Source organism: Scatophagus argus, chromosome 14, assembly GCF_020382885.2.
Source record: "Scatophagus argus isolate fScaArg1 chromosome 14, fScaArg1.pri, whole genome shotgun sequence".
Taxonomy (NCBI): Eukaryota; Metazoa; Chordata; class Actinopteri; family Scatophagidae; genus Scatophagus; species Scatophagus argus.
The window spans coordinates 17707421-17735281 of record NC_058506.1 but is presented as its reverse complement, the minus strand read 5'-3'; the positions used below and the strand labels follow the sequence as shown (position 1 = coordinate 17735281).

Genomic DNA, 27861 nt, shown 5'->3' with positions numbered 1-27861 from the left:
AAAATGAAATAAAGCAGCGACAGACAGAGCTGTGAAATTATGAGTTGGAGATAGAGCAGAGACAGAAATACAGTAGAGGGCCTCTTGACGAATAGCTGTAACCTGCATCATAAATTCAGATTGTGTCTAGACATGATTTATCCAGATTACATTTACACCTGGAAGTGTCTCCAGTGCCTGCACTGAAGTCACTCTTTTCTTCATAAAGCACACTCTCACCAGTGTCCTTTTTGTTATATTTACATTTTGTGTACAGTTCTCAGCTGAAGATGGTTACCAAATGTTGCTTTGACGATCAGTGGGAGATGGCAGCTGTGGCCAAATGGATCTTGGTTGCATTTACACTTCAATTTGTCAACAGTGATATATTTGCCTAAGCTGAACCTCCCAGGAGCTTAATGGTAAAACCAGATGTAAAGGGAGAGTGAACAAAAAGCTCAGATTGTGGAGGGAGGAACCACAAGGGACTCAAGCCATGTTTCCACTCAGGTGTCATCTTAAATTGCCAGAACCGATATAGAAATTGATTCAGTTTCAACATTGGGTTATTACTGGTCGGATTCTGAACAGACAAGTTGCAAAAAAACCAAAAGATGGTATTAAAATTAACAACAACAACAAAAACTTACTTGGTTAATTTTGACACTTAAAAAATAAAGCTGTTGTTTTTCTGTCAACAAGTCAGATGAAAAGACCAACCATGTGTTCTTTAGAGTTTCCTGTGCCAGACAGCTGAGTAAGGATAACAAAAGACCTGTGCCACTTAACCACATAAAGCTATTATCGCTATGTTATCCCAAACAGCTAACTGGACTGCCAGTCCCAGAAGCTTTCTCCACTTTCATAATAATTTTCAGCTCAGACAGAGTTGAAAGCTCTGCGCTGTGTTTCTTTTCATCAGCTTGATATCTGCAGATAACACACCGTTCGGTCAACCTTCCCAGCGCTTCAACTCTCATACCTGATCAGAAAACACAAGCGGAGCTCATTTCAGTCTGTTCCTCTTGTAAATGTGACTGTTGAAATTCACTAAAAATTAGTACGAGCAGGCAAGTCACCTGAAGTCACCACAGTCCTGTAAACTGCCCCTGCCCCAAACCCATCTGTACCTACTTAATATTTGAATATTTACTTCGTGAGCTGTTTCTGACTTACATTTGTGAGTTTCCATCAAAGCAGCATCACTGTTTACGTTGGAATGAGATTAACTACAAGTCCCTGTCTTGAGGGAATGAGAGAACATGTCAGTGCAATAATGTGACTCACTGATGTGTTTTTAATGTATTTTGGACCACAGCTTGTCAGGCTTTGGATACAACTTGGTCCTACTTGTTAGAAGGATCAATAAATTATTGGTTTTGGTCTTTTCATAGGCTTTTGTTGACAGCAAGAAAAATGTGAAGGACTGCCAGCCTTATCTTTGTCAGACCTGTTCAGCACGGATGGACAAATTGAAGGTTTTGACTGAATACAACTAAAAGCATTAACTAACCACATGTAAGCACGGAGGGTGATTCATACTGAAAGTGAAGGTCAACAATAAAATACGCTGCCACACGACTGAGTTGTTATCCGTGCTGGTCATACCATTTAATGCAAATTTTACCAGTTTCCATTCTGCTTTCCTGATTCAGTTGTTGCAGTTTGTAAAAGAAATACTTGGAAGGAGACAAGAGACAGACACAGAGAGCAAAAAGAGAGAGCAGAGAAAGTCCAGAGGGAAAAAGAGAGAGACATGAAGGTGAGGCGACGAGAGGGCGAGGAGAAGGGAAGGGCCTGGTGTTGTTTATATTAGCTGCTTGTTAACTTTACTGTGTGGACAGGCTGCAAACAGAAAGCAGGGAAAAGAACAAGTTGTACTCTTTCTCTGTCTGCTCCTCTGGCTCCGGTTCAGTAAACGTCTCCCTTCTCTCTTTCTATCCATCTCTTTTCTCTCCTCTTCCCTCTCTCTCTCTCTCCAGGCCAGAGCAAAGCAGAACACAACGTTTTCCCCTCCTCACACGTACTTCCCACAACACGTGCCTGTCATTATTTGTCCTTAAAGCTACAGACATCCTTATTTCTTCTTTAACCTTAGTTTTTTTTTTCTTCCTATGCTTCAAAAGCGATTCAAATAGAGCCACGTGCCGGCCAAGGAGGCTGATCACCAGACAGGAGAGGAGGAGAGAGGAGGACTTATGGGCAGGAGGCACAGGAAAAGAGGGATTTTTTTTATTGTTTTGTTTTTTAGGGATTCAGGATGGAGGAGAAGAAGGGATTTTGCTGGTTCTGGGAGGGGGGAAAAGTGAACAGGGAAGAGGAAGATGTTGGATGGCAGAGGCAGAGTAAGGTGCGCAGTTGGTGCAGATGGGAGATTTAGTTTGAAAAACATTTCTTGGAGCTGCTGTGGAGGCAGATGTAATCTCACTGTTTGTCTTGAAATTTAGTGAGTGGAGCCAAAGTGTTTCTGGCTAAGTTGTTGAGATGTTGGACTGAAGCCCTATGAAAAGGCAAAGAGTTAAAACAAACAAACAAACAAAACAATAGGTGGGGGCCATTAGGACAAAACATGTCCTGATGGCCCCCATTAGGACATGTGCTTCTGCACGTTTTCTTTGATTAAGACATAAAAGAGCTTTTCTTGGTGTCATTTTGGTAGAGCCAAACGCTCTTCTTAACTTCTCAGAAAGGCATCAAGTCATGTGAAACATTTTGTTAATTAACTTATAAGTGGAGCTAAAGAAAATCAACTTTATTGTTACAGGTGTTTACCCAAGAAAAAATAATGGAGAATATTCTCCGGTTTCAGCTTCTGCAACGTGAAGATTTGCGGCTTTCCTGTATTTTCTGAAGTGGCATCTTTGGGTGTTTGTTTGTTGGTTGGACAAAACGAGGCACGCGAAGACGCATCCTGGGGTTCTCAAAACTTGTTTGACACCAAAGGATGAAAACGGATAGGTTAATATGACAAGGAAAATAATAACTAGCAGCCTTAGCAGTATTGTTGCAGCCATAGCATGATTTATGAATTTCTCTGAAAAAGAAGGTGGTAAATTTGGTAATTTAACAACTATAAACATCAAGATCTTTGGTTGAATGTCATTCCTCATCTCACTCTCCTCTCATTTCCTGTAACTGCTCTACTATAGCTAACATTTAATTTGATTTCTCAATTGTTCAGTCAAGAAAATAATGTAAAAATACCCATTACACATTCTCAGTTTATCGTGATGTCACATTTTATCTTGAGCTGCATCAAATCCTCACGCAAAGAAGTCAGAAGGAGGCGATATGCACCATTTTTGCAGTTAAATTAAACACGTAATCAACTAATCACTGCATCTCTCAAAACGACTTAGTCTCTTGATAATCAAAGTAGGTGCAGAGCGCTCCTCTGTTGACTGACAAAATGATTAATCAACTAATCGTATGAACTCTAAACGCTATTAGTCAAAGCAAGATGTGGCCCAAGCGTAGCGTTTTGTCAGACGTGGTTATGTACCTTTTGTATTTAACTTTGCTATCTTCGAAGTCCACACCATCTGTACTTGTCTGTACTAATCTTGATCTGCTGATTAGCTTCTGTGTAAGCTCATGAATGAATGAGAGCAGTCCCCTCTGATTAAAATCACCTTGACTCCAGCAGCTTAGACTTTACAACTGAGCTTTTCTCTTCCTCCACGGCAGCTCGGTTTGCATGACTAAACCTCCAATCTGTGCAGTGTGTCTGGGTTGTGAATATTGAGACCTTGAAGCCATAAACTTTACTGTAACAGAAAGGAGAGCAAAGCGCCAGTAAAAACAGAGGAAGCAGATAATGAGTCAGCTTTCTAGTCTGATACGAGCCACGGCGGCCAGCTAAAGCATTACAAAAGAAAAAGAAAAATATAAAGAAAAAACAACAGCTTCCAAAGGCTTTTTCAAAACACGGAAAATGAAAATGTTTCTAGTAGTAGTATTTGAACAGTATTATACATTATTGTAGATGTGTATAAACTCCAGCGGTAGGTGGGTGGGTTTGTCTGGCTGGCAAAGGACAATAAAGCAAGGATTGGACAGTGATATCAAAAACAGCACAAAGTGGGTCGGTCTGCAACTCCAAATGCTATAACAGTGTCAGTCTCAGGTTAACAATTAATTCAACTTTGGTTGAAATTTCAGATCTGGATACATTCAAAGACTTAAAAATCAAAATGTATTTATTTCATTTATATTTTATATATTTATATTATCTCTGTAGCACAGATAATATCTGCTTTCATATTTGTGTCCACAGACTTGTTAAAACAAAATGCTCACTTTGTGGGAAAAAAAAGTGGCTTGGGAAGGAAGATGACGCACTCGATAATATTTATCATCAAAGAATCTAGAGCATTTGCCAATCCTGGCTTTACTGACCTTAGGACAGCTTCAAACCACTTTCTTATTGGATGAACGAACAACCACAGAGGAAGAGAGACATCCTATCCTCACGTCCTTCTGGTTCCTCAAAACCACTTCAGTGCAACAACCAATTTTTGGCTTAAAATTGCAGAAGCCAAATCCAGCAGGTGCAGCTTCTTGAGTTTTTTTTCTGTTCAAATCAAATGGATGTTTTGTTGCAAACAAACTGCCGGTTACTAACCTGCCTCCCTGCGAATATAAAAAGATTGAAACATGATCTTTGCTCAGTCGAGGAAGTTCTGAGGAACCCAGCCCTGCTGGCGCAGTGATGTCTTTCCAAGGGTTTTTACAACAGTGTCAGTACAGACAGCAACTGTGTGAATTACAGGAGGGGCTCCGATCGCCCGCAGCAATCAGTGTTGGCCTTTAACCAGCTTTTCAGCAGAAGTCTAGGTGGAATGCATCACTGTGTGTAGGTGTGTTTCCGATCTCATATTACATGCATGATGCCCACCAGCTTATTTCTGAGACAGAGCATTCGTGCCAATTCCGGATTGGGGGGGGGGTTTGCTGTATGTATGTATCAGCATTTACAAAACTGTATGCATGTATATTTATCCATATGGTTATGCACTCTAAACTGTTTGACAGAAGAACCTAACCTCCAGTATTCCACCAGATCTTCTGCCGATGCCGACAATGACGCTTTACTCCGAGGCTAGAAATTTGAAGTGCCATGACTGATGTTACAGATTAAACCCAGAGAAGAAATAAAAAAAATCCAATCTAGATCTCACATCATGTGGACATCTGACCTGACAAGAGTTGCAAAATTGAAAGATCATCAGCGCACAAACTGGGCTGTGAGCAAACACCCACACCAGCGCACCACACAGAGGACAGTGATGCTTTGAAGTTGTATTCTAGTGGATACTGATAACAAAAAAAGAACCTGCAAAAGACTCCAGTCTACAGTATCTATGAAGCGGAAGGAGAGGGCATTGAAGCCACACTGTAAATATAGAATAATAACCAGGTTATGTATGCCAAGGCTGCACAGTATCAAGGAAAAAATCTAAAATATGATTTGTTTTGTAAAGTACTACAGTGCTGTTCCCGGGTTAAAATCTGACCCGAAACAGGAGTAAATTCAGCCAAAAATGTGTTATATGTTTTTTTTTTGTTTGTTTGTTTGTTTTTTTCCTGCCAGTGCTGTGCAGCCTTAGTCTTTGCTACCACATGTTAAGGCCATGAATGGGAGGCCTTTTCTAATACCACTGTCTACAAAGTCAGGCTACTCTGAACACTGAATATTGAAACCAAGATTACATTTGCATGTCTTAGCAACACATGAATGGTAACAACCACCCAAAGGAGGATTCCGTGGGTCGTAATGTTACCTCACCACATCCTCGCTTCAAAACACAAGCGCTGTGGCAGTTATTGTTGTTGTAGTTATGTGTTGTTATGGTCAGGTTCCATGGGTGTTGTAATAATGGTAGCCAACGTAGAAGTCAAAATTCCTCCACCTGTATCTATGCTGTTTTACGTAACAGTATTAGACAAAACAAAACCCAGCCTGTCAAATGAGGGTTTTGTTTTTCCAGACTTTGCCTCTCTGTGGCTAAGAGGAGACGAGTGTGGAGAGGTGAGAATCTTCTACAATGGCTACACCTGAAGGACAAAGGAGACAGAGATGCTGAACTGTCACCAATAATAATACTTTCCTGCTGATAGGGTGTGTTTTCACTCTGAGTAAGCTCATGCTTCCTGATGCTGTCAGGATCACATATACATAAAAAAACTAGTCATCTTGTACGTTATAACCCTGTTATACCAGCTGTGTGTGTCTGTGTGTGGGTTTGTGTGGGTGTGTGTGAGCTGTTTGTTGAGTGTTCGGTTCAGCAGCATTTGGCTTATTCTGAAGGGGGTTGATATCTGTGAGTCTGCGTTTAACAACCATTGCCTGCTGATTACGATTTCAACAGACTTTTCCTATGTGAAGCCCCGTGAATGCAGATCTGAGAGAATCCATGTGGGTTCATTGGTGCTGTAATTAAGTGCAGCTCCTCTTGATTAGAGGAGGCCAGAGCGCACACAGCACATTTGACTGAACCCCTATAGAGCTGGGTAGAATCAGGCTGAGATCTGGATTAAACCGAGCTGCTCTGGACAGCTCTGGCAGAATTGTCTGACATCCTTATCTAACATTCTTCAACTTGAAAACCAGAGACGGAGCACGTCTATGTGTGTTGTAGATAAGATGTAAATATGCTGCCTTGATGCACAGATCTGTTCTTTGGCGTGGTCACTTCAGAAGACAGGTTAGAGGCTGTCCAAACAGAAAACAAAACAAAAACAGAGGAAGTAGACTGGACACCTCTATTATGTGTCTGTTCATCAGGCCTGGGTCAAGCAGCCCTTAAAAATCACTTGTGATGCTTTACTTCACTCTTAATTTGGAACCAGACAGATGGGGTCTCGGCTGCAAGAAAGCTGAGAGCATGAAAATAAAGTCCTTTCTTGTAGTTGACCAATATTCTATGAGCTGTTCCACTCACCTTGTAACTCAGAGTTAAGTTAAATCGAGCATTAATTATTGGTTGAGACTATTGAACCCAGGGCTGATGTTTGTATGGTCGTACTGAGAGAAGGAACATGCTCAGTAGTAGTCGTGTAGGAGCTCAAACAGTGAAGCTTGCCAAATAAGGAAGTTTCTAGACATACACACATCACTTTATATATATATACTGTATACGATATAAAATATGTATGTATATATATGTATCTATGTCTTACGTCGCTTTTCCAATAAATTTTTCTAACCTTTTATTCTTTTTTTAAAGTTTTTTTTGTAACCCCTGAGAATACCATGGACTGCTTTATAAGTACAAAATACAACTCTCTGAGAGAACAACAAAAAGTCTTTAAAAAAAAAAATACAAACAACTCAATTCAAGAACTTAAGCGCACAGGCCTCTGAAGCTGATTATTACATTGTCATCATTCATCTAACAGGAGCACAGGAGCAGCACAGCCATCAGTTTCAAGAGCTTGTCCATGTCAGACTCCAGTGGCGGCCATGTTGGTACCAGAAACCCGCTCAGTGCTTAGCTGGTTAAAACAGTGTTGGGCATCTCACTACACTGATGCAGTACATGTAGGAGCCAGAAATAAATGTGACTTCTGAGGGTTTCACTACACAACCAGGACAGTGAGTCACCATTTTATAGGAGACTACAGGAAAATGTTTTGCAGAGCAATTGTAATTTTTGTGTTGCTCATAAAACATGTTTTTCCACTTTTAAGACCGCGAGTTGAGTATTGCTGATTCATACCACTTTTGTGGACTGAAGAAACAGGCTACCCAAAATACAAAATTGGACAATTAGTTGTTTTTTTCCAGCTTCTCCATGTGTATCTACTGCAGCAACATGGTGGTCACAGTGTAACCTGGCTAAACTCTGCTCATCGATGGCTCTGAGCTGCAGCCATATAGTGAGTGGGGCAGGGGGCACAGAACAGTAAGCAGCTCTTTGCGCTGATAGTACAGTGTGGCTCTGCTGTGCTAACCGCTGCAGACGCTTTGTTGATTAATGGCAAACGCTGCATTTACATCCTTGTTTCAGGCACTAGACAATTAAGGTGACAAGGAGCCCAATGTTGGCTACATTCTGTAACCAGTCCAACGGGATTTTCTTTTGGTTTGATTGTTACAAATCCGATTAGGAGACGACTGATTGATCTACTTACTGATTGTTTGGTTGAGTGATAAGGTGGGGAAGGGGGCAGGGGGTTGAGGGGAGGACGGGGCACAGGGCAAGCGACAGAAGGCACAGAGTTTCTACGATGAAATTTCTCCAAAGATTCAGGCTAAAAAATTAAACAAACAAACAAAAAAAAAAGCAAAACAAAACAACAAAAAAAAAAAAAACAGAACTAGGAATCGGGAAGAATCTGAAAGCAGCTGACAAAAGTCAGATCAAATATTTCAATGGCTGCGATGTGAGCAAAGGATTTGCTTATAGTAGTATGTGTGTCAGTATGTCTATGTGTTTGTGTTTCTGTGTGACAATCTGAATGAGCACCAGGGTTGGGGTCAGTCGAGTTGCTTTTCAAAAACTGGAAAAGTTGGAAAACTGTTTTGTTCCTTTTAGTTGGAGAAGATAAATTTGAGAATGCCGGCTTTAATGTACATTTTACAACCGAGTCAACATAATAAGAAGTGACCCCAACCCTGAATGAACATCTATTATGCACACACGAGTGCTTACATTACAGCTCTTACGACTAGCTAGTTGTGCTTTTCAAGGCTGAATACATGTTGTCCCACGTCACCATCTGTATATATTCAGACCAGCTCTGGTGTGAAATTGTCTTTCCACTGAACATATTCAAGAAAACAAGAACTCATTGGTTGCATCTCAGGCCATAAAGACCAAGAGCAAAGCAGACCCTGAAACCAGCTTGAATAATAATAACAATAATGCCCAGAAGTGTCTGTTCCCAAGTCTGGCAGATACCACAGACATGAGGCCAGAAAAGGGTACTTCAACACCCAGAAACAGAACAAATCTGAAATACAGAACAAAAAAAAGCCTAAGGGTAATGTTTGTTTCCTATTTGTTGAATGTATCGCGTCTCGTGGTAAGCTAACTACGGTCCGGTGGAGAAGCTTTACTGTACGACAGGCAAACAGCTACATTCAAATTCACCCCAAAATCAAAGCAGGTAAAAGCTGAAGAGAATTTCCACTGGTAAATGTGACAAGGATTTGGTTGAACAAAGCCATATAGCCGTGTTCGGCAGACTGTATACTGGGCACAGATGGAGAAGCAATTAGCCAGTGGTACTCGGTTGCTTGGATAACTGTGTGTTTGTGTGTGTGAGCTGGAGTCTCTGTGGTTTAGGAAGCCAGCACGCTCCTTCTCAGCAGGTCCTCGTTCCCAGAATGCAACTGCGGCAAGCGGAGTTTGCGTCCACCAGAGCGCGTGTCTGTATCACTCTGCTCACCATCAGAGAAGTACCCGTCAGTCTCGGCAGTGTCCAGTAGGGATGCGTCCTTTCCTGTGAGTGGTAGGTCCACAGTCTCCAGCTCTGCTATGCCTCCACCTCCACCGAAGCCCCTACCTCTGGATTTACCCTGGCGGGACAGACGGAGCCGTGGTGCCCCGCCACGAAAGATGGCCCCGGTGTCAGGCACCGTGACCCCAGGGCTGGAGGCCAGAGGTGGAGAGGAACTTGTGGTGAAACCAGATCCAGCCCCTGATGCAATGCCATTCCCTGTGCGGATGTTCTCCCACCGGCCCGGGTCCTCTGAGATGTGACAGGAATCCATTTTGGAAATGGGTGGCTGCGGCGGAGGGTCCCTGTGCAGGTCAGAGCTCCTGGCCTGGTGGTGGTGGTGCAGGGCCTTGGAGGAGCCCCGGGACCTTTCACCTTTTCGGCTCACGTGGCTGGACTTTTCCTCGGCCATGCTCATCCAGTGGCTCTTTGCAGTGGAGGGGCTGCAGGTGGTGGAGGCAGCCGCTGAAGACAGGAGTGCCTGGGGCTGACTAGGTGTGGTGGAATGCGGGTGTCCACGAGCACGGGGCTTGTTGCTCCCTCGTGGTTTGCGGCCCAGCTGGGGTGTTTTCCAGGTAGACTGCATGGAGTTTTCCATCATAAGGTTCAACAAGCTCTCCTCACCCTGCAGGAGCTGAACGGTAGGAGGAGAACAAGAGAGAATCGATGAGAGTAAATCGGAAGAAAGTTAAATCAATTCATACAACATCATCATGGCATATCTGGAATGTTACAACAATTAATTTGCCTGTTGCTCGCTCACTGGTTTGGTTTTAAAATCTCTCTTACAGGTAATATTTTGGAGGAAAAACTACCCACCCACCACCACCTACCCGCATTTCCAACAGCTCAGCAGTAGCGGATGGAAGCAGCTGATGTCACAAGATAATCTTTTTAATTGTAAAATTCAGTTTTTCTAGCAGTAGTCAGAGACATCATGTGTTTGGGTTGTTTATCTGTCCGCCATTATCAAACGACAGAGTTATATCATATATCAAAACTCACGCAATTCCACAGATATTAAGAATCAATACAAAGTTCCTGATCCAGAGTTGAAGTTATTCTTAAGAAAAGGTGTGTGTGAACTGACACGACTTTTATTACACCTTTTATTATATACACCTCAGAAAAAAATACTGGGGTATGAACCTCGGAGACCTCAGTGGTAGTTATGGTCATGCTTAGCCTCAAGAAACCTACTAACTGTTACAGTTTACTTTTTATAAAGATGCTCCGCCTACACATTTTTCTTCTTCTGTGGACAAAAAAGTTTGGTCTGGATTTTAGCCCTTTTGCCCCCTTGACAAGTTTTTTGACTAGGAAACTTCGATTGTCCATCTCAATCATGCCTGTAGGCAGGATAGTTCCATATCTGGCTCCCAGCACTAATTTTTGTCCACCAGCGCAGTGAACTGGGATTTAGTTCAAGAGGTGAATGACTGTTTGAAGCTGCTGCTGATGTCAGCTGTTTGAACTTTGCAGTCTGTGCTGCTGCTCGCTGCCAAAAGTCAGATAAGTGAAAAACCACAACTGAATTTAAGTTGTTGCTGCATTATCAAAGTAGCATCCACTCTAAGTTATCAGAAATGACTGAGGCATCACCCTGCTGGTGTCCCACAGCTGAAGACCTACCTGGTCAGAGAGCAGGCTGCCGCTCTTGTCCCGATGCTGGGCACCCAGTGCCCACTGGCTCAGCATGTCGTCAGCGGTGATCTGAACCGACTGGGCGAGCCAGCTGTCAAACAAAGAGTTGTCCAACGGGAAGGACTTTGACAACCCTGAAGGAAGGGGTAGAGACACAAGCAAGGACAGAAGAGGAGGCAGGGAGGAAGGGTTGACAAAGGGTGGGAAAAAAAAAACAGTAGGGATGAAGGGGAGAAAGACAAAGTTAGACAGGTGAGTGGTGTAGCACATTTCTATGAATATAAAATACTGAAAAAATTGAACTAAAAACATCTGTGGAGTTGAAGGAAATTGTCTGTTAAACAACGTCGAGAAGTTAAAGAAGACAGTGAGAGTTTGGAGGCTTTTCAGAGCTGTAATGCTTTTGTGCCAAACCTTCAATCCCACAACTGTGTTAAATACAGGGTGAGCTTACTCAGTTCATTCCATTAAAACTGACATTTCAATTCAAATAGTCAAGACTGGTCTTCAACAAACCACTCAGTCTAGATAACTTTTCCAAAGTTGACCAGTTCATGCACAAACAGAAAATAAAGTAAAGCTGATTTGGAGACAAAACCTACTAAGTGTCCTTATGTTTAAAGTACGCAAATAATGACATGTCTGAAAGCACAGAAAGTAAGAACAACATAATGCATCCAAACTGCTACTGATTATGCGGTGCAGAACTGTTTGAATCACAATATCTTCCAGTTTTGTGCCACAAAGCCGATAAAACCGGCTCCTCAATCCGAGCTGGCAGAAAACAGCATTTAAAGTCAAATCGAGGCTTCATCTGTGATATTCATGTTTATTTACGTTAATTATGCCAACATCTCAAAATGATTCTAATCAAAAATGTAACATCTCCAAATTGATGTTAATCTCTCACACAGCACCTGTAAACGTTAGCTTTTCTATTCTGGCCTGATCACAAGTAGAAGAAGAAAAGAAAAGACAACTCGACACATTACAGTATGCAAACACGCCGCTTCTGTCGCTCCATAAATAATGAACATATAAACCCGTTTTACAGCAGAAATCCTGTTTGCTGTCTCATTCCCCACACTGTGGTATATGTGTGTGTGTGTGTGTGTGTATATAATTAAGAGATTTTCATGGCTCCTTTTCTATCATTGTGGGCTGTGAAAGTGCTGCCAAAGCACTACATGTCTGTCTGTGGCATTTTAGGCTTTCTCACTCATTCACACACGCTAACACACACACACACACACACGTACACGATGCATTGAATACAGTGAAGCTCAAGGAGAAAAGAGAATGGTGGAGGAGGGGGGGTCCATCAGCTCAGGCACTTCTTCTCCCCTGTTCCCACAGAAGAGGGTGCTCACATTTTGGCTTGTCGGTCTTTCACTGCTTTCATCTTTATGTCATCTAATACTGAGAGGCAGAAGATCAGGGTTTTTTTGGGGGGGGGGGTTGACGGCATATGATTGACGCAGATTCCTATATTGTTTTGAACTCTAAAAGCCCTCTTCGGTCTCTCTTGCGGTCAACCACGTGGAAACAGAAAAATCAATCTGTGTTTGTGTTAAAGAAAAACCTTGTTTATACGTTGCACAATCACTAGACTCCACGGGGTCTATCATCTAGTGAAGGAAAAATAATGAAATTTAGTGTTCTTAATTATCCAGAAACAACCATTAACCTCTGCACAGGAGCACTGGGAGTCTGTCATATCTTCCCTGGGGAACAACCTGCTCAACAGAGAAAATGCATTAAAAAATGCATGCACATTTTTCAGTTGTGAGCTTCTTTCTCTCTTTTTTCCTCCGTTTTGCCAGTCTCCCTGTAAATCTTCGGTCCCTATAATGATCTGCCAAGCAGGACGGCAGGAGGTGCTGTTAGGGTGGCTTTAACACTCACACTGACACACACACAGACACACACACACACACACAGAGCGAGTCGGTCGTTTCCATGACGCAGCATGTCTCGGCAGGAGTCGAGAGAGCTCTGTGGGAGGGAATAGGTGACAGAGGAGGAAAAAAAAGAGGCAGCGAAGAAGTGTGAGGAAGACAGGAGGGGATGATGGAGGAGAGGAGAGGAGTAGCAGAATTCAGAGAGAGGAAGGCATGAGGGAAACCTTAAACAAGCCTCTCTGTAGTCTGCAGCTATGTCACATACTGTACATCCTGATCTTATTTTTTACTATACTATGGCTGGAAAAATACAGAACCAAGACAAGAGTCTGGAGCCGTGTGTGAGGCTGTACCGAGCCACAGCAGTGATCCGAGCTAAATGCTAACATGCTCATGATGACAATTCTGACATGTTGATGTTACGAAAGCGTTTACCATATTATATTGTTATTTTCTTTAATATACCCGATGGATTGGATTTGTGCATTTTCTCTGATCAGCGGTTCTGGAATATGCTTATAAAAGATTATGAAAAGCGACTGATGTTAATAATCTTTGTATTGTTCTCCTTTTTGTGTAGTCTTGTCCATTTTCCTTTCATTCATTGTCACGCTTGTTTGTTCACATGTGGAACAACGATGTTGCCATCAGGAACAGGGTTCTGAAGAGTGGGATGTTTTTTAATGTGCGCCATCTTGAACACCATACAAAATAATATGTATTTTCGGAGGAAGCCTTCTGATGGCGTAGCTGTATCTTTTTAAACCAGATGACGACACTGACTCCTCCTCCTTCATCAACAGCTAGCACGCTGAACTGATGAGATACTGCAGGCTGATGCTACGTTTCAAGGGTTCTGTTACAACCATCTACAGCTCTTGTTCAGGGCCGTGTTACACGACAACAACAGTTTGGGGAGCAGACGGCATCGGCTCCAGTGCAAACTAGTCACACAGTGCCATTGCAGAACAGCTGATATTGTAGCAGCAAGCAATGATTTGCTAGCCAGCCTTACTAATGCAGTGCGCGGGGTGAGGAATGCACAAACAGCAGAGACAGGACCAAGACCAGGCCTGTGCAGGAGTGAGAGTGTGTGTGTTTGTGTGTATTGCTATGTCTAAAGCCCTCACTACAGTCTGATGACTGTTCTCGGATGCTAACCGACTGCCTGAAAACTGCACCAGAAAGACAGAGATAGAGAAGGGGAAACTGAAACAGAGTAAAGGTGTAGGACAAGCAAGAGAGCGAACAAAAAACCCATCAGAGCAATGAAGGAGAGACCAGAAGTGCAGCAGGCAGGAAAAGAGCAAAAAACACCAGTGCCTGAATAAAAGAATGAAACAGGACACAATAATGGCAACCAGAATAAAAAGCTCAGCATGAATCAACAGAAATGAACCTGTCAGAGCTGTTCTCTACAACAAAAGAGACGTTTTACCTTTTTGTCTCTTACCATATTGTGTCAAAATGATCTCACACTTTTCTGCACTGTAATTTGGCCTCATTACATTTTACTACTTGAATGAAACTACCTGAATTTTCAGATTGTCATGTAATGCTTATGGAAAAATCCACCCAACGACTGCGATGCAACCATGAATTTTTGAGCCTGTTGTGTTTCTGTTCAGAATGAATTAGCAAAAGCGTCTTTGTAGATATGCAATCCTTTTTGTAAGCCAAGCAGTCAAACAGAGAAAAAAGCCACCATGCAGGACCAAAGGATAACCTGTTCCCTCTGTAACGCCAGTCTGAAAGCTCTGCAGCCATCACTGTGAGAGAGACACGTTCCTCACTAGTCAATCAAGGCCGTTTTACTTTTACTATTCATCATCAAGCATGAAAAGTTCAACAAAATGAATCGACAAAATAGACACAAAAAAAGATTTATTTTCATGAAATGCCATCCCACATCACAAAGGCTGGCACCTAATTTTGACGTCTCTCACTGTGGTCTGGTAGGGCTGACATAAGCTTGCTGGAATGTCAGTGAGTATTGTTTGTCATTTTCAGTTCATCGCAGCACAGCCATTGAAATCAGTAATTGCACTGAAAAAACTATCGGCTTCATGTTATATTTAATTAAATCTGGTTAAATGTCAAAAAAATTTAAGAGCCATTAGCGATCGTCAATTACATTCTTTAATAACAACTCAGAAGCAACAGTTAACTGCCAGTGTTAGCATTAGGAACGGACGCTTATTTTATTTATAAGGCAACATCGCACTACTTGATTGTCCGTAAATCTCCATACAGCCAAGCATTTCACCAATACAACCATGCAAAAAAAAACTACTTGTGCTCCTCCGTCCACTCAGGTTAGCTGACCTGAGTCAAAGCCTTTACTGTAAGCGACAAAGCACAAAGGTGACACCTACTGGATCGACTTGGTGTCCAACATTAATATGATAATTACTATTTTAAGACTGGTATTTCGGCTGCCGACTAGTGAGGTTAGCAACGATTAATCGACTAACCACACGCACCCCTAGAGCCTGTGAGACTCACACCAGGAAGATTTCAAAACAAACTCCTCTTTTTCAAATCACCGCTGGCATATGGGCCCTGCTAATAAACAGTGGGGATAGGGGACAGTGCATCTGAGAAGAAGTTATCTGTCTTCTTGATCCCAGAACACGAAGAGGAAGACAAAGCCCCGGGAGCCAGGACCAGACCCGACAGAGAACAGATGGCCTGACACACAAACACACACACACACTGAGACTCTGAGATATGAACACAAAACAAACACACAGATGACACACTGAGACAGAAACTACATCTATCTATCTATACACACACATATATATATATATATGTGTGTGTGTATATATGATAACACGGGCAAAGGAAAGCATGTGCGCACACACACAGACACACAAATACAGACAAATGATATGGTAGCGCACAGCAAAAAGACCCCACATAAACAGAAGGGCTTATTTGTCATGGAAACACAATGTGAGGGATGATTTCCCAGCATCTATTCAACATCAAGTTGCAGTCCTTATCCTTCATCAGTCAGACGGAAAGACCGACACAGAGGAAGAGAGGAAGGAAGATGGAAAGGTAAACGGAAGGAGTGTCATAACACAGAGCCACAGAAAAAAAGAGAAAGAAAACCAGCGGAAAACCGAAAGAGCAAATCCAAAAGGAGAGGGAGATAATATCAGAGCAGGAAGCCAGTGAAGCAGAGTCGAACTACGGTTCTGTCCAGTGTTATTGCCTCTCTATTGATCAAATTCACCTTGACAGGAAAAAACTATTGGCTCGGTAACCCTCTGCTCCGGTTAAACAAGGAAATGAGAGGAAGACATGCGTCATCACTGATGGGTCACAGTGACCAAAGTTCTCACTTTGGTCAGACACTGTCTGTAGTATTGGTTAGCCTGTCGGCATGGTGCTTTCATCTTACATCTTCTCCACTCATGTACTTATTACCCCCTCCTCAAATGGCAGCTTGTGCTTTGGCTCAACAAACAATATCAGCAAAGGCATATCTCTAGCTTCCATTTCTGTAATGATTTCATACGAAAATGGTGATATTTTTTTCTAAATTGATTTACAAATTCCAAAAAGTTTCTTTTAGATGATTTGTGCCTTAAGGATTTAATAACTTAATAAACAGCACATCAACACTGGGGTATTTTGTCACTACTTTGAGGACCATCTTCCAAAGACTAACCTCAGCAAAGAGGCAAACAACGAGATACTGCAGTGTCATTTTTGAAAGAACATTACTCCATATAAATCCTACCAAAATGTTATAATCTCACAAATGTGGAAGCCCGTTCTGACATCACCACAACGGCTCCTGGTTTCATCCTTTGATGACAGCATGAGGTCTTTGTTTGGTGGTTTTTCTAGCTTCGAGCATCGTTCTGTCATGTTCGTTTGTCTGAGATCACAGGAAGGAACTGAGCTCCTGGCGCTAAGGCGAGGGTGCCAATATGTCCTGTTAGTTATGCCTGTTAATGCCTTTCATTTATCTTATGTGTGTGTGTGTGTGTGTGTGTATGTCGATGCATGCGTTCTGTTCATGCTGTCGCTGAGCTGTGGGTCGCTGATAACCCCGACCTCCGACCTCTCTTTGGAGAAGGGGTGGGGGATAAGTGAGAAGAGAACTTACCTTTCAGGATCTATAGAGCATAATTATGCATCACGTTGGTGAACTTTTACTCATGCTCATGAGAAGGAGGATAAATGATATTAGAGAGCACAGTTAGTCATCAGAGCTCATTTTCATTCAGGCTCTCAGATATTAATCATGTACAGTAATTGTGTGTGCAGCCCACTGGTTTTTCCAGAATGCCACTGCAGGAATATTCATAACTTATTAGATCTGGGTACATATAAACAAGGATTATGCAGGGCTACATATCCACCCACCTGATGTCCTACATAAAGAAGCTATTCACAGCACAGGAGCATGTTTTGAGAGGAAGCCTGAAGATATGGAGGACTTTGTGTTCTATTTTATTCGCCCACGCAAGCATTCAGGATATCACAAATTGTTTCATTGTTTGCAGGTTAATTGTTTGTTTTCTTGTGACAAAAACTTTAATTCAGTCGTGATAGTGTTTTTGATCTTGAACTTTTATCGGCAACACTTCACTTCTGGTCACTCAATTCAGCATTTATAAACTCTATGGGAACATTCAATAAATAGTTTATAGCACACCTTGACGTAGCTGTAAGTAGATATGAATGTTAATTAATTTATGATAAAGTCAATTAGTTACAAAATTACTAAAAAGAAATAATGAATGACATATATACACAGCTTTAGTAAGATAAAATATCTTGAGTATTACACTTTCATCAAATCACAACTCCTGCAAGCAAATCAGATCATATTCACTATTAATAAGCTCACTAGTGGACAAAAGATATTTTTTAGATTATATTTAATGACGGAAAATCCTACCAATGCAAAGGATTATTATTAGGATTTCCTCTTCATGTGATCTTCATGCATCTATCAATGATGTAACACATGCTGTTGTTACCTTCTTTCAAATGGCTTTGAACAGTTACGCAACTTAGAAGGGAAACATGTGCAAAATAAAAGCCTGGAAGCTGCAACCTGAAAGAGCGGAAACACCGTGTTTGATCCTGACAGCGCGCTCTGGATCTGCCACGATCGACAGCAGCAGCCCTCATCAAACTGCCAAACCTCCGCTGCCCCCACGAAGCAGCTGCAGTTGAAAAAATAAACTGAGGACGTTCTCGGGATGTCAGGAAATATGTCTTCACGGGAGCTGCCGACGCGTCTCAGGATGGCAACTTTCAAAACAAGCCTGTCCCCCCCATGAACGCAGACTGAGACGTAAATAGAGGGACATGAGCAGAGGGACAGATGTTCAATTTAAAACCTGAAACTCCCATGTTTGTAAAGAGAGAGGCTTTGGTATCTGCTGCATCCCTGATTTAACACATCAGTCAACACATTTCTGCCCTCACCAACATTAACCAGGGTTTTTTTTTGGTGGGGGGGGGGGGGGGGGGGGGGGGGGGTAGGAGGGGATTCAAGCTCTCAGAAACAACAACAAAAAAAATATTAATAGACCTCTCCAGGGCAAACATGTCACTTCTGCTCAGTGAAAAATAAAAACTAAAACCTCTCAGAGTATAATATCTTTTGCCTTTAATGAGGATGTCTATGAATTGAAATGTTAATTTGCACCCCAATAGTCATGCAGGTGGCCTGTCTCGTGTTGACAACTTAAAAGCTACGGATTCAATCACCACGGCTGCCGGTGTGCGTCCATCAACAGACTATCTGGTGTCCTCGAGCGAGACGCCAAGCCTTTATCTCCTTGTTCAATTCAAGTCACCACACATACGAGTGTCAGCTAAATGCCTGTGGACTGTCAACGTTGCGGACGAAAATCTCCATACATGTAATCTGTGAGCTCGGTTTCCATTTGCTATCTGTCTTCTGAGCATCATATGTAAGTGTAATGATGTGTAATGGGGGGGACTGGGGAATCACTTTCTAACAGGACAGACAGCCATTATCATCCATCTGTCCTCATCTCGCTAATGATGAGGACTGGCCGTGACAGGCCTCTCTCTCCCAGTGACACAGATTTACACTGACAGAGCATCTCTTGCTGTCTGTTTTCAGTTTTACCAACATAAAATGGTCAGTACTGCAGTACCCATGGGCCTCATCATCGGCTGCTGCACCTCACTGTTGAAGCATTTTCAAAATCAGGGACGCGTTATATGATTTTCATTTAAGGTCGGTCTTACTTTTTCAAAAAAAGGTCACCAATTAAGTCTATAAAATGCCAGAAAATAAAGACAAACACCCACAGTAAGTTCTTTCATTCCCCAAAGAGATTCAGTTCACAATGAAATAAAACAGAAAAAAAAACTATGTAAAGTACCAAGCTTTCAGTCTATCTTTTTGCATGGATGGTTCAACGGTCAGACTAAAGCTCAGTTCCCACACTTCCCAGGAGGACCTTCTACAGGCTAATACCAGGTGATTTATTAAGTACAGGAATGCTGTGAGGAGGTCTGCATGACTTACAGGGATGACATTTTTATAACATCCAGTCTTGCTGCATGTCTCACCCTCACTTTCCTCATGTTCGCCTCCCCGTCTCTCTCTGCGAGGGACGTGACACCACCAGCAGATTGATGCATCAGATCAGACCTGCTGGGCTGAGCTGCCGTCAACTCCTATTAAAGATTTTACTGCCGCGCCTGACACCTGAACTACAGTGAGCAACATGCAGACAATGTATGGCAACACCAATGAAGGTGGTGGTGGTGGGTGGGGGGGAGACAGTGAACACATCACAGCGCTGAAAAGATAGCAATGATTTTTTTTTTTTTTTCTTGGGACTCTTGCTGCATCAATAATTTATTTAGGACAGAGTATGTACATTTGAAGTCTCCATCAGGTCAAAATGAAGCAATCTCATCCTTAGATGTCCAACTTTTATAACGCGTTGCTTGTTTTGTTACTGCCTCAAATTAATAATTGATGCATCAAGGCTACAAATGTGCTGCCAGCTCTTTTCAGCACGATCTTTCCTATGAACACACAAACACACACACACATGTATGGGGGCATACGTTCAGCCAATGAAATGCATTTGATCAGTTTGCAAACACTGCAGGGTGTATACACAGCCACCCACCCACGCACACACACACACAAACACACAATGTACCTAGCTCTTTCAGCAGGGAGCCGTTCTCTGACTTCAATCTCTCCTTTTTCTTCTCAGGACTACTCTTCCTCCTCTCCTTCCCTTTCTCCTTCACTCCATTCTGCTTCCTCTTTTCTCCCTTCTGGGTTTTCTCTGCAGGGAGACACAGAAGGGATTTAGTGGATTTATTCAATTTAAGCTTGATTTAGCTGGAAAGTGTCACTGAGACTGGGGAACTTCTTGATTTCAGGTGGAATTTCAGTGAGAATGTAGCATACAAAGAACATTTTAAAAAATCCATATTGGTGAGACATTGAGAAATTTTCAGATTACTTGCTAACATTTTAGGAAATAGCTTAATTTGCAGCAAATCGGCTGATGCAAACACATCGTAAACTAATTTTAGCTTTGCAGAAAGTAGTAAAAATGCGTTTGACTTGTGGAAAAAAGACAATAAACAGCAACAAAAAATCTGGCAAACAAAGTTAAGGTTTGATGATGTTCTTTCCACACATTAAAGGTTCACCCCAGAATTTACTCTTCATGTTCTGAAACACAAGAGCACAAAGAGCCTGTGACCCGAGAACTTTAAGTCTGATTGAGAAGTGTTTCACAGGAGGTGAAGTAATTCACAAAACCTGCTGGAGGTTGTAAGCCAATTTGCGCAAGCAGAGAAGGGAAGGTGTCACTGGCCAAATGTGACAGAGCCATAATTCATCTTCAGTGGCACATTTACCCTTCTGCTCTACCCAGATAAAACCTAAATGCCCAGGATGCATGTTAATTCTTCCTCTAAAGGTTATTTAGTATTCGAATTCAAGTTTGAGGTTAAAGCTGTCAGATTCAAGACCCGTGTGGCCTCGCTGAACCTCAGTTAACCTCGGAGTTAAAACAAGAAAACATAAACTACCAGTAGGCATGGGGTTTACATTTATTTCTCTGTGTCCTTGAATCTCTGTAAGTAAAAATCAAACAGTCCAGTCCACCACCTCAAACATTTTTGAAAAGAAAAAACAACAACATAAAACCCCACACAGTCAGAAACACTCAGATGCTGCCTGTCAGGAAACAGATCACACACATACGGTATGCATATATTCAGTAAATATACACACAAACACATCAGTTGTGTGTTTGTCTTTAGGTGTGTGAACATGCTGACACACACACACACACACAATGTATGGCATGTAACAGAGCCTGTGGAGCGCCTCCCTGCTGCTGCGAGCCCTATTCACACTCCAGGGGGCGCCGCCGTCTCCCTCCAGCTCAGAGTGCGGCAGGTAACACGTATACGTACACACAATCAAAGACCACCTGACAGTTTAATACAGTCTAATATCAGACATCAGTGCTGAGGTAAAATCACTCAGCCACAACGCAGCACTGCTTGTAGTTTAAAGTAAGGCCTACATTTTTATTATTATATCCTCTTTTTGGGAATTCCGTGTATTTTTAAACCTGGGCGCTGTGCTCACACATTTAAGTGTGAGAATGAGTGTGTGTGAGTGTGAGTCATACTTAGCAAAGCTTTGGAATCGGTCCATCGGGCAATCGATTTATTGACCAATCCTTTCAGCTCTTCATTTAAAACCAATATTATCTATGATGTTCTTCTACTGAAAGAATAATCAATCCGATCATTGTTGAGCTCTGCAGTTAGTTAACAAACACTCACACACACACACATGCCGACACACAGCATGTAAAGGAAGGAAACGATGCAGTCACACTCCACTGACTCCCACACACAAGGCGCAGTGACCATCTCCCTGCGTCTCTTGTTCTATAACATGGGAAGCCCCTATTGTTGAGATGTCTTGTTGTTACCGGCTCCTGCTGCTCCAACACAAACACACAGTCCTGACTGCATGGCTCACTAACTCTCCTGCTGCTGTGTATCATATTTTATGTACCGTTTGTGTGTGTGTGTGTGTGTGTGTGTGTGTGTGTGAGAGAGAGAGAGAGAGAGAGAGAGGGGGTGAGTCCTGGTACAGCAGGTGGCACCTGCAGGTTCATTACATCTATACTGGGGTTTAGAGAAGCTGATTTTATTTGTTTATGTGCGTGTGTGTCGCTAAGCAGTCACTTTAGTATGAAACAGTCAACATGGATGATCTGACACATACGGTCAATTTAGCAATCCAGTAAATGTAAAGTGATGGAAATGCCTCTAAAAGAACAGTAAAAACAGCATATGTATGGCTCATTACTGCCAGATTTTTATTAAAAATAGAACCGCAATTCATCTTACTTTTCAAAATATGGGGACAATAAGGTTATATATATATATAAAGAATAAAAAAGTGAAAATTACATTACAGAAGTGCCATTTTAGCAATAACAGTTATTAGAGTTCATTCAGAGGGGGACTTTAATGTCTGTACCAACTGTCATGGTGCTCCATCCAGCAGTTGTTAAGACATTTCATTACAATGACAAAATGTCAGCCTCATGGTGGTGCAAGACGAGATGTTAGGGGATCACCAAAGTCAGGGGGATTTATCCTCTGAGGAGAAAAAAAAAAGTCTGCATAATATTTCATCTTAAGTCACCCAATATTTGTTGAGATATTTCGATCACATTACACCAAAGTCGTGGATCAGCGAGCAGACCAGCCCTGACATCCATACAGTCGTGCAGCTGTTACGGCCAAAATGAAGAGTATTTCAGTAAAAGCTTTAGCTGTAGCTGTGCTGTAGCATACCTTATAGATTCTTTTGAAACTGTGTGTGTGTGTGTGTGTGTGTGCTGGTCAGCACAATACATGCCTACACTGTGTGTGTGGCTGTCATAGCCAGCAGTAGGCTGTCCTCATGCTTGCTTTAGCATGGAGGAGCAGGACATGCATGAACAGAGCTGAGAGAGATTTCACACTGAGAAGAGCCTGTGTGTGTGTGTGTGTGTGTGTGTGTGTGTGCGTGCGTGCGTGCGTGCGTGCGTGCATGTGTGTGTGTGTGTTTTCAGGAGAGAGAGGGGGACAGCACAAAGGAGGAGTGAGTGTGACAGTATAGTTCACAAAAGAAGTGAACGAGAGACTGGGTGAATATTCGAGTATGTTATGACTGTAACGCTAAAACCAAAACCTGACATGTGGAATCTTATGGAACGTGAGAGGAGCGCTGCGAGAGCGTGTAAAAGTTTTTCATAAAGAGGATTTGTAAATGAGTTTAGGTACCTGACACCCCCCTCTCTTTTTCCAATTTATTTTATGGCTGTTGCTGAAATTGTGGAGGCCGTTAACTCCAGGGGATCTTTGAGGGAGCTCCCAGAGGGAACGCTTCTTCACACTCTTCCCCTAAATTGTAATTTCTTTCTTTCTTTTTTTTTGTTGTTTTTGACAGGAGGGACCATCTTATCCTCTGATCTCCCAGGGACCATTTTTCAACATTTTTCCTATTTTTTTTTGTCTAATCTGATCTTGCTCTTTTATATGTTCCACAGCTTGGAGAACTAGTCTTTGGGTGTTTCAAGGACGCCTGCAGGCTCTGCTTGAAAATGTGGAAGCTTTTCCCCCCGCAGTTTGTAATCTCAGCACAAATCCAACTATCAGCAGTGGAAACCTTTTTAAACGCTTTTTTTTTGTCAGATCTGTGCTTTTTTCCTCCTCTTTTGTCTTTATATTCTGCTGTTGCTGTTTCTCTTCATCTCTGCAATATTATCCTTCCCTCCACACCCTCTTCCTCTCTTGCTTAGAAGGTGCAACAGCGCCGGGGATTCGTCTTTTTGAAGTGTGTGATTAATTTCCTCTCTTTCTAAGTGCACTGAACTGCGATGTGAGTGTGTGTGTGTGTGTGTGTATAGCAACTGTGTCCCATTTCTTACCTGAGCTCATTAGTGCAGTGTGAGAAAGTTTTTCTTATATATACTCTCTTCCTCCCTCTTTCCACTCTTTCTTCTGTCCTTTCACGCTCTCCTCCTCTCTCTCTCATTACTCCTACTTCACTTCTTTTTCTCTCTCTTCTTACACTCTTTCTTTCATCCTATTACCTTCGTGTCCCTTCCCATCCTCCTCTCCCTGCGTCCTTATTTTCTCCATCTCCTGCACACTCTTGCGCACACACACACACACACACACACACACACACACACATACACACTTGCTGAGAGCAGATCAGAGAGGCCAATGCTAACCACTGTCAGCTTGTCACAGTTCGGTTTGAGCCAGAATGTAAATGCAGGGCACCTCCTGCATAACAATAATACTGTGTGTGTGTGTGTGTGTACACTGTCAAGAAAAAGTCCTACCTACAATACAGAATATAACTCAACCTGTATTTTTTTTTTTTATGAAACATCAATATGTTTATACTTAAGCTTCAAATCTATACATGTGTTTAAATGAGATCATAACGCCTGTCAGCCCTGCGTTAAATATGAACTGGGACCGAACTGGTGAACAAAACACGGTTTCAACTGATAAAGGAACAATCCTGCATATTATTACTGCATACAGAAACGTGAGATGAAGCCCTGCTGAGCCAAACTGACTCTGTGTCTTCCTTTAAAGTCTTTAAAGTTCGACATCTAAAGGTTAAAGTTTTTACCAATAAAAGAAATAACAACTAATGTTGACTTTATTCAGGTTGTCAAAAATGACTGGACATTAAAGCTCAGACTGATGGAAGCTTTGTGGAGGATATTCAATTTACCTGTCAAACCAAAGGATTAGCCTCATCGTACCTGATCAAGTCGGTACATTTATATTCTGTAATTCATATTCTTCCTCACACGTTTCACGCCACAAGCTGTAAAGCTGACAGCGTTGGTCTGTCCACCACTTCAGCCCAAAATGAAATATTTCAACAACTATTGGATGGATTTCTATGAAACATCTAACAGATGTTCATGCTTCACAGAAAATGCATCCTCACAGCTGTGGTGATGCCCCGACTTTTCTTCTAGCACCACGAAGAGGTTCACATTCGTGGTTTTGAGTGAAATGACGCAACAGCTATGGGATGGATTGTAAGAACTCTGATCCTCTACTTGTCATCTGGTGCTGCCGCCAAGCCCTTAATGAGGGTTAGCGAAACACTTGAAACTGAGATGGCAGAGAATTATTTTGCTAACAAGCAGCAACGGGTGTACATTTTTTCAAGACACATCTGGGAATAAAATCTTGGGCCAACATGATCTTGGAATCAGCCGTTATAATTTGAATAAACGTGGTGCTGGTGTGTCTTTGTCCTATTCAGGTATGATGACTTGTTGCACAGATAATTCTGCTACAGTGGACCTCCTGTCTTGTGTTATCACTTTAGCTCATTAAAATCTTTGCAATTGCTATTTGATTTTTTTACCTACTTGGTCTTGGTGAGGGTTTTAGCTTGAGTTTTCGCCTGACACTTGACGCCACAACACGATGCAGACTTTCATGTATCTTCAGCATAAAGCCTGCCCGTCTGCACGTGGGACTGCAGGGATGCCGCCCGCCTGCTTGGTAACATGCTAGCATTCACTAAGCATGACGAGAGCAGCCCTCAACATGACAGACAGACAGACAAACATGACAGAGAGACAGGCGGACTGGCAGACAGAACGTCGAGCATGACAGATTAAGTACGATGAGAGACAGACGGGCGGACAGAGGTTTGTGATTCTGTTTCAGCTGTGTGGGAGAGGTGTGTGTGTGTGTGTGTTTTCCACATGGAAACAAGCCTGGAGGGAGGAGAGCGTAGGGTAGCTGTGGGTTTCTCAAAATCTGATTTTACAGTTGCAAAACCTTTCTGTGCTGCCTACAATTCAATTCTTCTTTTCAGCATTTCTATGAAACCAAATATGTTGTTTTTTTATTGAAGTCAAAACTCCAGTGGCTGTCTCGATCAAATCAGTGGGGGAATCAATGCGTTTTAATTTTTGTACCATTTATTGTCATTATTTTTATTATTATTTTCTAACTTTCCCACCTGACTTTGACCAACATAACCATCTGAACACAGTCGGTCTGCAGTACTGTCTGGGAAACTTCACTTTTGGCAGCTTTTCAGTTACTTTTTGCATCACTTCAGTACCACAAAGTGGTACACAACATCAGTTTGCATGGCCAGAAGGACAAGAGAAGAACAAACGGAGACAAGTGATGTGCTGACTGAGACTTGATATCAGGTGAGCCAACCAAAATAATGTGGAGGACTGAGAAAAACAAGGAAAATACAAGCTTTGGAGGGCACTGCAAATGAGAGAAAAAGAAAGAAAGAAAGAAGCAGATGGAGGAGAAAATAGATTAAAGAAGAGAATGATGAGAAGTGGAGAGTGGATAATAAGAGAGAAAGATGAAAGAGGTAGAGAAAACAGGTAGACACAAGGTGAGGGACACGACAAATCATTAGAGCAGACAACCTCATCCTTCACTCTCTGGTGCTCTCACACACACACACACACACACACACACACACACACACACCAACTATCCTCTCTAATCTAGAGTGTGAATAGATATGGCTGTTTAGTGCCAGCAGCACGGCTCCCGGTACCTGATGGCAGCAATCTGCTGAGTCAGGAGCTCTGCACTGTGTGTGTGTGTGCGTGTGTGTGTGTGTGCGTGTGTGCACACCTTTGGCAGTGAGAGTGTTAGTGAGACACATAGGGAGTAAGAGAGAGAGAGAGTGAAAGTGTTTGTAAGATTTAGTGGAGTGAATAGATGTGTGTGCAGCCTTCTGTAGGAATGATGAGCACTGCAAATTAAGCTCTCTAACCCCACACACACACACACACACACACACACACACACACACACACACACACACTGACAAGAGTTCACCGACAGCCGCAGGTTATGACGACTAAAACTAAGAGAGTTCTTTAACAGTATGCCAGACAATGACTCAACCATCATCTTCATACCTGGGGCTCATCACCATCACCATCATCATCATCATCATGACAACAGCTAATGTGAAACTGAAAATCTTGGTGTATTTATTTCACTTTAGTCACTAGTCACTTGTTTTTCTTTGAGTTTCAAAAGGTGGGGAGACCCCAGGCTGTGGAGAAGTCTAACAAAGTGACATGGATTCACCATCGATCATCTTACTTTATTATTATTTATTATTATTTTATTATTATTTATTATTATTCTTACCTCTTTCATTCTTTTACGTCTAAGGTTTACTATGACCACAGTTAAAGCTAACTTCATGACACACAGTGTTGTTGTCTTTTTCCAGGGAAAATAACAACACTGCAAAAAGTCCAGGAAGGTGAAGCCCCAACGCAGTTGACTCGAAAAAGTGGTGAAAATACAAGTTTTTAAAAGAATAAACGCTAAGAACATACAACATTTAACGTTGAGGTCCCACCATGATTAGAAATCTCATTTTCAGCTGATATCCAGCAAACACAGCAGCAGCCTCATCTCAAAGCAGCCAGCTTCATCCTTCCTGCTCTCCATCACCGAGCAGCTGCGTGAAATGCATCAAGGTCAGTCATCTGTGCAGAGTGGAAGGGAAATCGAGCTCCATTTATGTGGAGGGCGAGCGCCACGCTATCTGGCTGAACTGTTATTCCAGCGTACTGTGCTGTGCATGTGTCAAGTGTGGCCTGCTGTGCACAAACGATGACAGGCCATTTCCAAAACTGTCCACCCACTACACTCAGTCAACAAGGGTTCGGATGTAACCTTTATGCACTGGAGCTTTCCAAATTGTACATTTTTTTTTGTGTTGGTGTCCTTGGCTACAGTGCTAGAGTGGGTGAAAGTTAACAGGTTTTTACACTGACAT

The 27861-nt window shown here is 42.3% G+C and overlaps 1 protein-coding gene across 3 annotated transcripts in view; it reads right to left on the bottom strand.

The window, feature by feature from the left end:
• Positions 1 to 2217: 2217 nt before the first annotated feature.
• jade2 (jade family PHD finger 2) overlaps positions 2218 to 27861 on the bottom strand; it is a 145339-nt gene continuing 119695 nt past the window's right edge. For 2 of the 3 annotated variants that reach the window (XM_046410807.1, XM_046410808.1), the window contains exons 12-14: positions 20159 to 20290; positions 11059 to 11204; positions 2218 to 10060 (exon numbers count right to left, since the gene is read on the bottom strand). In XM_046410807.1, coding sequence (XP_046266763.1) covers positions 9269 to 10060; positions 11059 to 11204; positions 20159 to 20290 — 1070 coding nt within the window. In that variant the 3' untranslated portion in view covers positions 2218 to 9268. The remainder of the gene's footprint in view (positions 10061 to 11058; positions 11205 to 20158; positions 20291 to 27861) is intronic. The other variant, XM_046410809.1, reaches the window with a different exon arrangement.